The sequence below is a fragment of the Agelaius phoeniceus genome, chromosome 11, assembly GCF_051311805.1.
Source record: "Agelaius phoeniceus isolate bAgePho1 chromosome 11, bAgePho1.hap1, whole genome shotgun sequence".
In the NCBI taxonomy this organism is placed as follows: domain Eukaryota; kingdom Metazoa; phylum Chordata; class Aves; order Passeriformes; family Icteridae; genus Agelaius; species Agelaius phoeniceus.
Window position 1 is genome coordinate 13,865,749 of NC_135275.1, and position 15,499 is coordinate 13,881,247.

The window sequence follows — 15,499 nt, forward strand, 5'->3', positions numbered from 1 at the left end:
AATTTGAGAGCCTGTAACAACTACACACTGAAAATTAAAGAGAAAATGTGTTTTACTAACATTGGGAAGAGCTGATAAAGCAGACACTCCTAGCTTGTTATATGAGCTTCTTGTAGCAGCTGGAATAATCCTGGAGAATGGGAATTCACAGCAAGATGGGGGAGAAGCTGGAGAGACATTTGCAGAATGACCTGGCAGACGCACACCAGCACCCTCCTGTCCACAGGGATGACCACACAAAAGAGAGCAAGGTATCCTGCACTGCTTGCATCTTCACTGGCCTCCATCTAATCACACTGCTGCCAATAATTTTGGCACTGGTAACTGTAAGATTACGCCTACATCAGGCACAGCAGACAAGGAGACAGTCTTTCATTCAAGTGACAGCTGCTTCTGCAAACACAGATGTCTGCAGGCAAGATTTTAAAACACACATCCACATATAGAGAAAAACCCAACCATACAAATAACCACAAACACATGACATCAATTCCTTCTTCAAGCCATGCAACACTTGGAGCTGTCCTCACATAGTTCAGCTACTATCAGGGCAGGTATTCCTTAGGTACTTCTGATTTTGTACCAACCACATACAGAAATTACTCCTGGAAAAACCATGTTGGCACTTGTACAAGGAAGGTATTTTTGTAAAGAAAGTTGGTTTTTTTTCCCTAAGGAAAAAGAAAAGCACACTAAATCTTTCATTTCTATTTAGTAACAAAAAATAACTGAAATTTCTCACATCAAAATTAATTTTACACAGACAGCTTTATATCAATATGCAGCAGAATAGTACACACAAGTTGTGCAAGCAAGAGTTAGGATTAAATGTATTCCTGACAGGACAGATAGATGGGGCAAGAGGGGAAGTGACTCAATTATATTTATATCATCACAGGTAGCATTATGGAAATAGTGGAATTTTATATGATACTTTGTTTCACTTTGAAAAACAACAGTAAGAAAAATGACTGTCAAGCAAAGAGGAAAAATGGTAAGTTGCTCTCCCAACCGGATTTGGGGATAAGTCCTATTTTAAAATATGTTAAACTTCTGGGTCAGGGGGGAAGATAAACCAAAACACACAAAAAATAACCACCAAAAGAGCCACCAAAAATCAACATCAACCTAAAAAAAAACCACACACACAGAGCAAATCCAAGTGTTTAAATTCCAGATTCAGATGAGTACTTGGTGCCTGTGGAACTGAAAACATGGAAAATAATCACAGAACATCCCTTAAAAGGGTGGCAAAGAAGGCACAGATAGCTCAGGTTTAAATTTAAACATTTGAAGGGTAAGTACAGTTTCAAAACAAATTACTAGGTAAATCCAGTTTCAATAACTTTCTTCTCTTGATGGCTGCATTGCCAAGCAGCACAGAAGCGCTTTCTCCCTCCATCCCCCTTTTTCCTAAATAAAAAAAGTTCTAATTTATACAAAGAACAAAAGCAGTCTTCATGTATCCTCCACACCTGGTTTTTCCTATAAAGTCATGGAAATCAGAATTTTCCTGAGGATGTCTCAAGAGATCAAGCCCATGCTCTCACCAATGTTTTTATAACATCTTTCAACATGCTGCCATCTTAAAAATTTAATGAGCATATTCTCTTTCTCTTCAGGAGGTTATTAAAAGAAGGGTTGACTTTTACCAGACCCTCAAAAGATGCCAGGGGAATCTCATTCAATCTGTTTGTGGATAGTGACAATTCATCACTGCCCAAATAACACAAGAACATTTTTCCAGCCACCACATCACAGCTTCATCAGTCTGTCTTTCTACAGCTCATCTTCCCTAATTCTTCAAAGGAAGTTAAAGACATTAACACAAGAACCAGCTCATGCTGACTGAGACTGTTTCTGGTAATTTATAATCCCAGTTCTGCTCCTAGCAAATTGGCCAATACTTAATATACAACCTTATCTAAGCACCTCCACAGCAGAGCTTCATAAAAACACTGAGAGATAACAATCACTGAATTTTGAAAACATAAATTACAGACCTATAATGGAAGGTTTAAGTCTCCAATTCCTTGGAGAAGAAGAGAAGCTATAAATTCAATGAAATAAAATCTGCAGAAGAATACCTCTGTACAAGACTTGACTTCATATACCCAGAATAAATTTCCATTTAAGACAGGGGGAGATCTGTTTACTTTCCTGAAAAATGGATGCTACAGAATAAATCTATCTAGAGCCTGATGTATTATTTCTTCATATATCTTATTGAATGGAAGAAGACTATAATTAGAATTAGCTGTAAGGCCAAGCTATAAAACACAAACACAATAGAAGTTGCCCCACAGACTTTTTGCTAAGAGCATGGGTAATAACTCCACAAGACATCTTGGCAAACAAATACAAAGCTCCAGATACCTTGGGACTATTTAGCTAAATTCTATTAAAAGTCTATTTCTCCATTTCTACCTGGGCCTGTAAAGCCAAAGGCTGCAAAGCCATATCTCCATGGCCCATGTAGAAATTCATTGCCTTGAAATGCATGTAGTTTTAAAGCAACTAAATAGTTCAAACTGCCAGCATTTGAAAAGAAAAAGTCATTATTTTATAGTGATCAGAGGTGTCCAAGGTGCTTCAGAGAATACAAAGAAAGGCACAATCCCTGTGGACTTTACAATCAAATTAACTTAATTAACCATGATATTCCCCTAGTTCCCAGTACTCCATAAATCAATGAACTAAGACTTAATAGCAAAGTACATCACTAGCAGCTTTATTGATCATATCTGCACACAACACTGACTGAACTCCCAAAGTCAAGACTTGGCACAAAACAGAGAAGATATTTCAGCACCAGACTTCCACTTCATTAAACCAAAGCCCTGTGCAGGCACCAGAGACAGGAAAGAAGGCACCAAGTGGGGACTGACATTTAAATAGTGAGAGAGCAAGTAACCATGGGCTCAATGTTGGTCTACAATGCAAGAAGCAAAAAAAACCCCAAAAAAACCATTACAGTATTATTCAATTTTAAAATTAATATTTTACATAGGAGGCCAGACCTCAGATCTCCACATCTCCTGTGGCAGCCTAAAGCCCAGAACAAACAAGCAGCTCCTCAGCCTGGGCAGACACAAGTCTGCCAAGAAGAAATTTTGCAGGTAAATTCCCTGCTGTTCAGTTCAGATATCCCCATGCAAGGGCATCTCTAATGGGAGAGCTGCTTTACAGCAGCTCCAACTGCTCCAACTATCCAGCACTGCCACATCTCAGCAACAGCATGGCACCCTTTCCTTGTCTGTAACAATTACAGCAGGACTAATAAGGATTAGACTCAAATTGCAACTACACTCACAAGAAGTTGTTGGCTTTTTCTATATAAGGTGTGCTGCTTCTTCACCCATTAAAAAAATTGATCCAAACAGCAGCCACACACAGTGTAGAGCAACAGCAGGCACAAGGAGACCCTTTAATCCCCTTTTACCAGCTCTTGTCCAGGATGATCTACTACCAGCTCCTAATGGCACTGAGGAGGTTGCTCATTTTCAAGTAGGTCAGTGACTCATCATTTTAACTCACTTCCCTCTGCTAAAAATCAATGAGCTCCTGAAACAGGATTATCCTGGATGATTGGTGCTTTAACATCTCACTTGCAGGGAAAGTAGACTCAGAGGTCCCTTCCAGTGCTGGGTCACCACAGTCAGCCAGGAAGATGGACTTGTTCTCTTGGTTGGAAACAAATACCTCCTGGGAAGAGGACACCTTTCCACAAGGATTTTTTGTGGAGGATGGGTAGATTTGTGTCTGTCTTCTCATGCAGTGAAGTGTGAATATTATACACTAGAGGAGAGTTGCACTTCCTCCTACCTCCATCCAGTCATGGCAAAGTGTACCTCCATCTTCTTGCTTACTCAGCTGCATAAATTACTTAGTTTTCCTACTCCCCCTATCCATCCCAAATTTTTCATTCAAATTCAAATTTTTATGAATAAAAAAAAAAGGGAAATACATTTTTTAAGAAATTCTTCATGGACCTCTACTCCTTTACTCACAAAATGCTCCCCAAAACACCATCAGCAATACTCTCACAGCACAAATCAAAGTTTGAGTGTTGTCTGATAAGGTCTATTTCAGCTCTGACTTGTGAGCCTGACTAACTCATTGTGTCAAAATGAGTTTAAATGGTTGCCAGTGGCTAACCCACCCAGCTGGTTAGTGGCAGGCTGAGGAGGTGACAGGTAGATGGGAGTCACACACCGACTGTCACATTGGCTCAGAACAGTGACTCATCACAGGAAATCTGCTGGGCTTCAGCAGGAAACTGAATGAGAAAAGCTGGAGATGGGGAAGAGTTTGCAGTGGACTACAGTGCCCAGACATGAGTTTGAAAAGCTGTCACACCTTTAGGGGTGTCTTCCTGGCCATCACTTACTTGGTGTTCAAGTTCAACAGGTCAAATGCTGAACTACCCCACTGTACAGGGCCACAGCTAATAAAATATTACATTATCCTACCATACTGAGGGGCTGTGAAAAGCCTCTAGAGGCAATTCACTCTAGAGGTAGAGTCACATAAAAAAACTTGCACATGGTCATATACACAGGGAATCCCTCAGCTGTTTTGAAACTGCAGAGGCTGCCATCATCACCTGCTCCTCCAGTGCAAGGGCTGCTCTGTCAGTGGTTTTGCTTTACACAGGGCTGAGCAGGCCTCCCCCTTCTCCAAGAGGGCTTTACCAGCAGGTCCATCACACCTGAGCATGGGGGATCTGCCTGCAGAGCAATTCAGTGCTGCTCTCCCTGCACGCTGCTGAGCAGCACCTCCAGCCCACAGCCAGCTGTGCTGGAGCTGGATTTCTGTGAGCAGCTCACATCTGCAGAGGGAGATAACAGTGAAACATGCCCCTTCCTCACTCTGCACTCCTCCAGTCCTTGTCCCTCACTCCCACCTCTGTGCCCTCCACCACAGCATTGAAACCAAGACTTACCTTTGCAGCTTGCAATTAAAAACCATGGTGTGAATTTGCACAAAAGAGAAGCACAGAAAAACAGCACCCCAAGGACTTAAAGCTCACTAAGCGTGTCAGTGGCAAGACAATGAAGGGTAGGCAGGAATCTGCCCCCCCTGGCCTGCCCAGAAGCCCCTGGAGACAAGCAGCTGCTCCAAGCAACAGCAGGGAAGCAGATGGGTGGCAGAGGATGGCGTTCCCTGGCCAAAAGCCACACTCCCTCTGTTAATTATTCAGAGACAGAAACTGGATGGCATTCACTGCAGTATTGCCTGTCACTGAACCTCCCCAGGCAGTAGTGACCCTTGGCAGGGGCAGCCCCAAGGAGCAGGGCAGGGCCAGCTGCTACAGCAGCACAGGGCTCACCAGAGAGCAAGCCTGGCTCTGGGAGCCAAAGGCACATGGGGCTGTACAGCTCATCCCCAGGCAAGCACACCCTACAGCCAGCAAGCCCTGGAGAAATCAGCATCTCAGCCTGGTCTGCACACATTTTGTTTTCTGATCCCCTCACCCACTTACTAACAAGTCCCTGTATAAGCACAGTAACAGTGAAGGAATTATATTCAAGTAGGACAGGATACACCAGAAAGCCAATTACAATGGATATTCCAAGAAAACAACCCAGGAGCCTTCTCCAGACATGGCCAAATAGCCTTGGCAGGTGGTGGGTGGAGGAAAAGCAGAATAAATACAATTACAGAAGTAAGACAGTTCAGCTTTCTGTTACATGTGAAATGCAGTCTCCAGAGGCTGAGGAAGCAGCATGACTGACTAGAGCAAATTTTGAAATTCCTCAAAGGCAGGTTGCCTAGATGTGCAGCCAGAGCCAGGCTGACAGAAATGCTGCTAACAGCACCGAATTTGCTAGAGGATTATCACTTGGTGTAACGGATGGAAACTAGATTAGATAGCCGGTAAACTCACAGCACAGTTCATTACTGTACAGGGAAATTTTTATCCACATAAACAGAACTTCTTGTTCTGTCCAGCTCTATGCTGCAATAGATTTGCAACCCTGTGCCAGAAAGAGGTTTTCTACCTCATTTTTGTTCAAATATTTGGCACAATTGGTATCATTATGAATATGAAGATACTAAGTAGAGGAAGACAGCCATGAAGTTACACTTAATAACTGCACTTCCATATTTGTTTTGATCTGAGCATCAAAACCTTTTAACATGTAGCCATTACCCATGTTCTGCAGACACAAAGATTGGGGCATGCAGAGGTTTTCAGAGTGGCACAGAACCCCTCAGTCCCACTAATCTCAAATGAGAAAAATACCCCATCACTCTGAGAAACTAAATGATAAAATTATTTTGCTGCAAGGCCTGTGCTCAGGCAGGAGCACAGGCACAGGACCAAAAGGCCTGTGGCTCAATCTCCAATACCAACCAACTCATCAGTAAGTGCCAGCCACACTGGAATTGCTGCAGTTACCACTGGGCTGCAGCCTGATCTGTGGGGAGCAAGGCAGCTATTTCATGCAGCCAGCTGCTACTGCACAAGGTGTTTGGGTAGGATGCAAAGGACACAAAGTCTGTGAAAGATTCTGGAGCAGCAAAGCATGGCCAGTGAGTTGGAGCATGCTCACAGCATCAGTATCTAAATGCCTGCCATGGGATTTGCAGCATGCCTGAACTCTGCTTTTGTTTGAAACAACCTGGAGGCAGCACACCAGGCTCAGCTATCTGTGGGGACAGGGCACAAGAATTTTATCTGCAGCCACCTTCCAACTGAGAAGGAACCTCCACAACTTTAAGGGGAGAACAGAGATGGAGGAAGGCTGAAAAGATGATGCTCCCAAGAGGAAGAAGACTGAGACAGCACCACCCCACCTCACACAGACCTACCTACCCTCCAACCTCAAAGGGGAAGTTTGTGAGGGTGTTTTGACAGACATGACTGCATGTACAGTATTGAGATTGACTGCCTCCTATTTCTAGATGAAAGAAAACAAAAGAACATTTAATCTAGAAACAAAATATTCATTCCCAACTGTGCCCTCTGCTCAGGATTAACACATAGCCCTGAGACAAGCTGCTATGAATACTAACATTTCCTCCCAGCTCTTCACTAAATTCATCCCACTCTGACAGCCCCAGGGAATTTCCCCTGGCTTCCAATAATCAGAAGCTATGCATCTGGGCAAGATAGTTTTAATGAGGAAGGCCACACTCCTGGAATCATCATTTCCTGAACACACATAGAGAAAAACTGAACCAGAAAAGCACATTGGTACCAAGTAAGAAGAGAGCAACTTAGCATCACTAATTTCTGCAAAACTGTCACACTGCCTGACAGTTTGCCTTATTATCTTATTTTTCTCCTTGTTTCTTTGCATCTCATTTGTTTCTAAATCTTCGAGGCCTCTGCTGCAAGGGGATGCAAATGAGGACAAGCCCTCCACCCCCAACCCTACAGTCTACACCCTGCTCCTGTGGTTACAGCTCTCATCAAAATGGGACCAAAGATAAGACTGGAGTCTTCTGTGCACAGACTCTGTACATTCAGCTCAACTTTGCCTTGAAAACAGAGAAGAAATTTGAATTTTTTTTATAAATTAAAGAGAGAAGAAAAAAAAAACCAGGGCCTAATCTCAGCTCCACCCCATGGGACTCAAGTGAGATCCCTCAGGCTTTATATAAGTAGCAGCTCCCCTCTTGGGCTGTATGAGGCAATACTCAAATGTATAAATATAATTAAAATAAATAAAAATAAAGCTGGAACCTTTATTTCTTTGTACAGATGAATGAAATGTCACGAAGATGACTAACAGTATCACGTGTACAAGAAAAGGCAACACCTGTAATCCAAATAAATACCTTGAAAAGCCTCTGACTGGCAACAAAGCAGCAGCCAATGTTAATATAATTGCTAAAACAAAAGCTCTCTAGTGCTTTGTTCACTGTGGAAAAGAAGACATCAAGCAAAAAATTGTGTTACTTTATAGACAACTTGAAGAATGTAGCATTGAATTTATTTTGTGGCCTCAGCAAGAGGTTTCTACTCATCAAGACACAGCAGCTTAGCTGGCAGGGTCACTGACACCTCCACTTAATGCAGATAAGACATGGATCTAACCCCATCCTAATGCACTGCATTTCCTTGAGCTCAAATACCATAATAACCCTTCTCCTTAAATGCAGAGTGGTCTTGATGCCACATACCTGAAGCTGTCAAAGGAAAAGGTTTGAACTAATTTCCCAGTGGAAAGCAGCTCTCCCAACATTCTCAGTGAAATCAGCAAATTCTGCTGAAGCCAGAAAATAGTTTTGGCTGAAAAGTGAAAGCCAGTAATTACTAGATGCCACGTTCATCTAACATTAATGAGGGGGAGAGTCAGTAACAGGGAAATCACCATAATTGCTAAAACAAATTTTACAAACTTATTTGAATTCCTTTATTTTCCAAAGACAAAGAGGAGGAGCAAAATTGGAGGAAATAAAAAGGTAATTCATTCTTTTGACAAAACAAGCAGACAAGAAAAATTCTATTCAGATTTTAAATGAGAAGTTTCATTACATTTTTCTCTCAACAGACAGAGCACAGAACAAGACCAAGAATAACTGGTCAAAACGCAGACCCTTCCAGGAGGGAATGTTCCATTCCACTATGTGGTTCACCCAGACCAAGCACTGCAGAAGAGATGCTCCCATTTCCAACAGAGACCATCAGCATGGAATTTATTTTCCTCAATCAATTGTTGCCCATGTTCCACTCCCAGTTACACCAGTGTCAATGCACAGTAGCTATGCTCCTTTCAGGAACACAAACAGATATTTAGATGGTATGACTGCCTTTGGCACAAGACATGAATGCAAGAGCAGTTCCCATACACATGGGATCATCATCAACATTCAATGGAACATGAATGTGTCCTTTCAAGAGACCATAATGAGAAAAAAGTTTTCCCCTTGCTCTAGAAAAGAGATTTTTCAGCACACAGATCACTGTTCTGAATGTCAAGGGTTAGGTCTGACTTTTAAAATAAATGTGCTCCATTTATGTGATGCAGAGCTCCAGAAACGGCTGGTTCACTGTCTTGGGGCTTGTCTACAAAGAGGCAATTTCAATAATTACTACCCCTGTATTTATTCTACTATATTTATACTTCTAAATTCACTTCATTTTCAAAATATATACTTGTATTCTGTTATAATGAAGTCTAATAATTAACAAAATAGTCAGTAAAATGGGACACTTGTAGGAAGGCCTACACAGTCTTAACCATAGAAAGAGACCTGGCACAGAGCTCATGCCCTGGTGGACAGCCTTCTTTTGCCTACCACTAAGCAGCTCTGCCACTTGTGTCTACTTAGAAGAAACAAACAAAATGAAAAAAAGGCACAGAAAATCATTCACCTCAGACTGGTCACACACCCTTATTTAACCTGAGCAATCTTCCTCTCAGTGCAACCCAGAGCATCAGAGGATCTCTGGGTCAGTCGCTGCAATCGCAGCTCTGGAACAGTTTCAAAGGCCACATTCATTTCTTGGGAATTTCCCATGTGTTTTTCCACTACACTTGGCATGAGTCCATAGAAACACCAACAGGTTTGGAGAACATCAAGCATGGCCTGATTCCAGACAGATCTGGCAATCCTTCTCACTCTGAAATTTTCCTGGCTACCACAATTCATGGTTTCCATCAAGGTCTTCAGCATCCTGAAAGGTTTCCCCCCACACTTTCCAACCTTGGCAGCTCTAAAGGAAAAGCATGCCAAACCACTGCAGCTGATGCTTTTGTCAGCACTGAGCATCATCACTCAATATTGCTAATAAAACTTCTTCACAAGAATCCCCACAGAGTATAACACAAACAAGAGAGCAGAACCCACAGTGTCCATTCAGTTTCATAGAGCCAAAGCCTGCAGATATGGGAGCACATTCAGGTTGTAAAATCTGGCAGATCACTTCAAAAAGCAAAATAATGATTAATCTCTGTCTTTAATCAAATCTCAATGAGGCTTTGGAGTCATTCTATAAAACCTTTGTGGCTTCATCCCCAGGTTGTGCAGGACTTCTCAATCAGAGTTACATTTTCAGACTGCTGAAGTGCAGGATCAAAAGCAGCAGCCCAAAGTCAGAGCAGTGTGACAGCAGCAAGGAGGGGAGCAGTGAGCACAGTGCTCGGGTGCACTGAGTTATTACTCACTCAATGGATGCCAAATCCCCATCAGCATATTAATGAGTGAAAAAAGACCCCATCAAAGTCTAGCAGGATTTGCTCAGCTGTTCCATCATGTTGATAAGTGAGCATTATCCCTTAAGCACTACCACCACAGCCTTCATGCAATCCTAATTCCCCACCACACTTCATTGGAGGGTCAGAACCTCTATTTTTACATTTTGTTTCAAAGCAGTGGCCTGTATAATGAGTATTACCAACAAACAGCAGCCCATAAATTCCTGAGCTCCATGTGAGCAAGTCCTCATCCCTGACAAAGCCTGGACACACTGTAAAGCAAAACTGTCACATGCAGAAACACATCAATACACCACATACAGTGGACAGATGTAACAGCCCTTCAGCTGTACCATTTCTACTGCATACTACTTAAGTGACAGCTACACAGCCAAATTTCTTTACTGATCATTAAGTGCCAGTATAATAGATCATGTCATTGTAGGTTTGGCCAAAAGGACTCTATAAAGCAACATATTAAAATGGAATAGACTCAACCTGGCATTGAAAGATAGTCCTAGGACAACCTGATAACAACAAAAAAACCTTTCCAAATGACTGAATTATTTCTGATGTGGTAAGCACAAGAAAAAACACTATATTTTAAACAGCAGAATAGTTCAACTGATTTAAAGTAATGCACACCATACCATTTGCAAGATCAAAATGTTTATGGGTAAGTGAACAAAAGACAATTCACATTGTTTTTAGCAGTTATTCTATTTTAGTTATTCTACACGTCACACGCATATCACAAAAAAACATGGAACCCGTTGAAAGATCTAATTTTCTGCTAATCATGCAAACCCAGAAATTTCCATCTTAGTGGAATGTTTCACCCTGATGCATGTGAATAAGTAAAGAAGAATCCCATTTCTAGTCATGGACATAGTTTCAGAGCTATTGAGCAAAACATCCCAGTACATTGTTCTGAGGATCTGAATAAAAACCTGATGTCCACAGCCCAGCTGTTATAAGCCTCCTCAAAACAGACTGTTGAGATATTTTTACCTTCCTATTATAAAAATTTAAATAGCTCTGCCAAAACCATGAAAATCCACCCCCCTGCTAAATTTTCCCCAGGATCCCACTCCTGCCAAACTGTACCTGTAGCAAGACAGGGCAGCCAAGAAAGGGAGATCTTCCAACGGGTTTTTACTTTGTTGCCCTCAACCTGCACCATGAAAGATTCTCCTTTCCATGCACCACAGGACACCTCTGCCCACGGCTGCACAGCAGCAAAATGCCCCTATATGCTCCTACAGCTGTTTCCAAGGTAACGAGCATGGAGCTGTATACAAGGGAAGGCAGCAAATAGCAGCAACATAACCCTGCTATATTGTCACTTTTTGAAGCAGGTGTGACTTGTCTCTTTCCCCTTCCCCTCCTTGCCACCTGCATCATGATTCAAGCAAGGGTTAGATAACTCACTTCACATTTTATAATCTCACTACCTCAGTCTTTCATAAGGCTCGGTTTGGATTTTTTTATTTTTATAAGTCATCATATTGGGGTTTTAAAGGTGAGAGTCAAATTTTCTGCTTTTACTCAAGATAAACCATCTGGGAGAGGAAGGGCAATTGTATCAACAACCTAAATTTACACTGAAACTCTGTATTCCCTCCCCCTAACAGCAAAAAAAAATCTCAGGTTAAGCAAAGGGTGTCTGCCCACAACCATGGCCCATTTTACACAAGTCTTATCTTCTAGCTAACACTGCTTTTCACCAGTTTGGATAAAAGTATCTCCACTTCTCAGTCGGCAGATACAGTTTATCCTTTCTAGACACACAGTTTCCATATCTATTCAGATGTGCCAAAAACAGAGACTTTCCCACCTGCCCACATACTTTCTTGCTACCAACACAGAAATTAGCTTTTGCTGCTTCTGCTACTGAAAACCTTGGAGCAGCAAGAATGCAATTCAAATCCTTCAGTCCTCACAAAAAGGACAGCAACAGGAGGGGTGGAAACTGGGATGGAAAAGGGTCTGGCTTGGCCGACTAGCTCTCATCACTGCCTCAAAAGAGGATGAGTTATCAGGAAGAGAAATCAGCAGAAGATCTGGCCACAAAGCTCTGCACACACAGTGAGGGACAGAAAGCCAGACCATATGCTTTAACCTCTTCTTTCAGGCCTGAGACAACCCCACAGTAAGGCAGGAGCTGATGAACCTCATGATTTTGGAGTAACAGGTCTGTTATCAATGCAGGCTGGAGCAAACACATTTTCCACCAAATATTTCTAAGTCATTGACATCAATTTTTTTTTCCTTGCATGAAACACAATAAGCAGTAGAACATCCCATCTACAAATCTCTTTGTGGTGGGGAAAACCAACACATTATATAATGAAGCATTCTGCCTACTGGCCAGAAGTCACTTCCATCTTCCAGGAGACAGAAATTTTAAGGCAAAACGTGCATGAAGAGACTCGCTGTGCATGGTGTTTGAAATGGCAATCATACTTCAGCACAGTTTGTGTATACCATGCATTTCCCTATATGACTTACCATGGCTGACCTTTTCTACCAACTGTGATTAATGAAGCTTCCAATTCATCATCTCTGAATGGCTGCAAATTGCAAGAGGTGCTCATCATTTTAATATTCAGTAACCAAAATATACCACTCTTCTAATTACAATTGTGCTCCTGCTGAACACCGGGACATTTCCTTTGGGAGCTAAAGTACTGTGGTCCTCAGAAGAAGTGAACAAATTGATGGGCCAGAGTACACATGCCCAGGGGAAAAGCTCCCCAGCTTGGGCATCAAAACACCCCAAACCTATCACAACCATACAGGCATAGAGATGCCAACAAGGCAGACATAACTTGCTCTGAATAAAGAAAAACAGAAGTTAATATTTCTTCATGTCCTGGCTGGAGGTTGGTTTGCAAAATCAAAATCTGAACAGTGCAGATGTTTCTTGCAGTGTTATCATAGAATGGTTTGGGTTGGAAGGAACCTTAAAGATCATCTAGTTCCAATCCTGTCACAGACAGGGACACGTCATGATGCAAAACCCTCTCTTACATACCTGTTAACACTGCAGTGCTACAAAAACATTACCAAATACTTCCTCTGCTGCCCCTGCAGAGGTATATGATATAACACAACCATCAAACTGGATGCCTTGTAGAAAAGGGAAAGAAGTTCCCTCCAAGCTCAGCTAATCTTTCTCTACACAGCGTATCAGCTCAAGCCTGCAAGATTTATCCATCCAGATAAGCCATTCTGTGATTAAATGGCACCTTCCTAAGACTGACTACTCTGTGAACCACCCACGGAAATAAATGCAATGTACTCAAAGGGACGCACACCAGCCACAGACTCACTGCAGTGCTGGGACTGAAATCAGAGGGAAGGGGGATGAGAAGGAAAGGCATTACAGAGAGCCAGGCACAAGAACCAGTACACACACATATGAAGTCACAGATAAAGTAACCCAGCGCAGCTGTAGATCAAAAAGGTCCCTGCTGTGAATGTTTAATAAGGCTCCCAAAGCCACCCTGATCCAATGGTGCAAAAGCATCCGTGCCAGCTGCAGCAAGGCAGCGTTACAAAGCACTGCACCATAACAGGGCTGAACTCATGCCAACAGGTCTCGGTGTGTTGAGCAGGGAATTGATTCACTCTTCTACAGGACAAGATTTTTAACAGCTCTATCTCGGGTGGATAGAGGCTCCAAGGGAAAGCCATGGTACTAGAGCAAACCAGGAGCAGAAATAGATGGTGCTCTCCCAAAGCAGTGGGAGCCAGGAATCAGCATCAGAAAGGCACAGCAGCTTAATGACTCTGTCCTGACACCTTGCAGGGGATCTAACAGCACAATTTCTCTCTGTGCTTATTAACCAGCAGGTTCAGAGAATACCACAATTCTTACATTACTCACATTAAATGCTGCAGCAGTGCCACTTCACATATTTGTTAAGTATGTTTACAGATTAGAACAGTCTAGAGAGGTAGTCTGGGAAGGGGTCCAAGGAAAAGCCTGCCATTAGCGACTTTGCACAAAAGCAGCAGTTTTCTAAAACACGCATTCCTGCTTGTTTCTGCCTATCCCGGATCAACTCCTGCACCTGAGTCCCATGAGAGTACAGGAGAAACGCACTTGATTTCAGAGACATAAACTTTCCCCACCACTCTCATCTCTGTTCATCTACAAAGGCAGGAGCCGGAGTGCAACATTTAAACCTCCCTTACGCTGTGCCACCTTGTGGATGTCTTCTCACCGCTTTTATGAGCCGCAGGTCCAGCGTTTATTTAACATCACACTCTTGAACACGTAAACAAAAAAATTCACAGTCACTGTGAGCAACAGTAAGCGGCACAATAGGAATCAGATTACCGTGACACGTTCTCTGTGCAATTTACAAACCCTTTATTCCCCAGGTGGAGTTAGCGCTGGAGAAAATTACCAGCTGAAAACAGCATCACCAGCACCTTTAGAAAGTTGGGGCTCAGGTACTACAAGCCCCTCTAAATAGCCAGAAAGGATCGCGCAGTCACCTCGCGCTCAGGTTTGCCCCCACCGCTTGAACAAGAAAAATAAACAAAAGCAGAAACCAAGCGAGCCCAGGGATGGAAGGGAAGATTGGCTGCGGCAAAGTTTATCAGCACGAAGAGCATCCCCCCCTCCAGTCCTTTCATCCGCGGAGCTCCATGCCAGCAGAGGATCGTCCTCCTCCCAGAGGGACACCCATCACCACCACCAACCCAAAGGAAAAGGGGAGGCGGAGGGTAATTCCGAGCACCTCCAGCTCTCCTTTCCCCCCGCCGCTCTCACCGTCCTCTTGCATCCGCTGCAGGCACAGGGCGAGGCTCTTCCTCCAGCCCGGCATCGCGGCAGCGCTGCCGCCCCCCGGGGCAGCGGCGTGGCTGGAGGGGCCCGGGGGGCCCGGCGGGAGCGGCGGGCGCTGCCGAGCGCGGCCGGGCTCCCCGGCGCTTTATGGCCGGGCGGTGCATGCGGCGGCGGGGCCGGGCGGGGAGCGCTGCCCGCCCCCGCCTGCGCACAGCCCCGGGCCGCCCGCCGCGCAGGTGCGCTCCCCCCGCCGCCGAGGGCGGCGAACGGCAAACTCGGGGAAGCGGGACAGAGAAATCGTGTCAATATGGGTATATTGTATATTTTTCCCCCGATGGGGTCTGCGTAGACAGGATGGGCCCCGCCTACAAACAGGCGCCGGGCTCCGACCCACACCGGCACCCTGCGGGTCCCAAATCTCCGGCTGACGTTGGATAGATACACGCTCATGGAAGACATGGAGCGCACACTGCTCCCATTCTACATTCCCGTTACAGCTCTAGCCTGGCGCCTCTTCCCTTCACCGAGCGGCAGCTGCCTGGCA

General features: G+C 43.8%; 1 protein-coding gene across 1 annotated transcript in view; it reads right to left on the minus strand.

Moving 5' to 3' along the window:
* Positions 1-15,134, minus strand: part of GRIP2 (glutamate receptor interacting protein 2) — a 248,207-nt gene extending 233,073 nt beyond the window's left edge. The window contains exon 1 of the mRNA XM_054639982.2: positions 14,941-15,134. Coding sequence (XP_054495957.1) covers positions 14,941-14,995 — 55 coding nt within the window. The 5' untranslated portion in view covers positions 14,996-15,134. The remainder of the gene's footprint in view (positions 1-14,940) is intronic.
* Between the last annotated feature and the right edge of the window lie 365 nt (positions 15,135-15,499).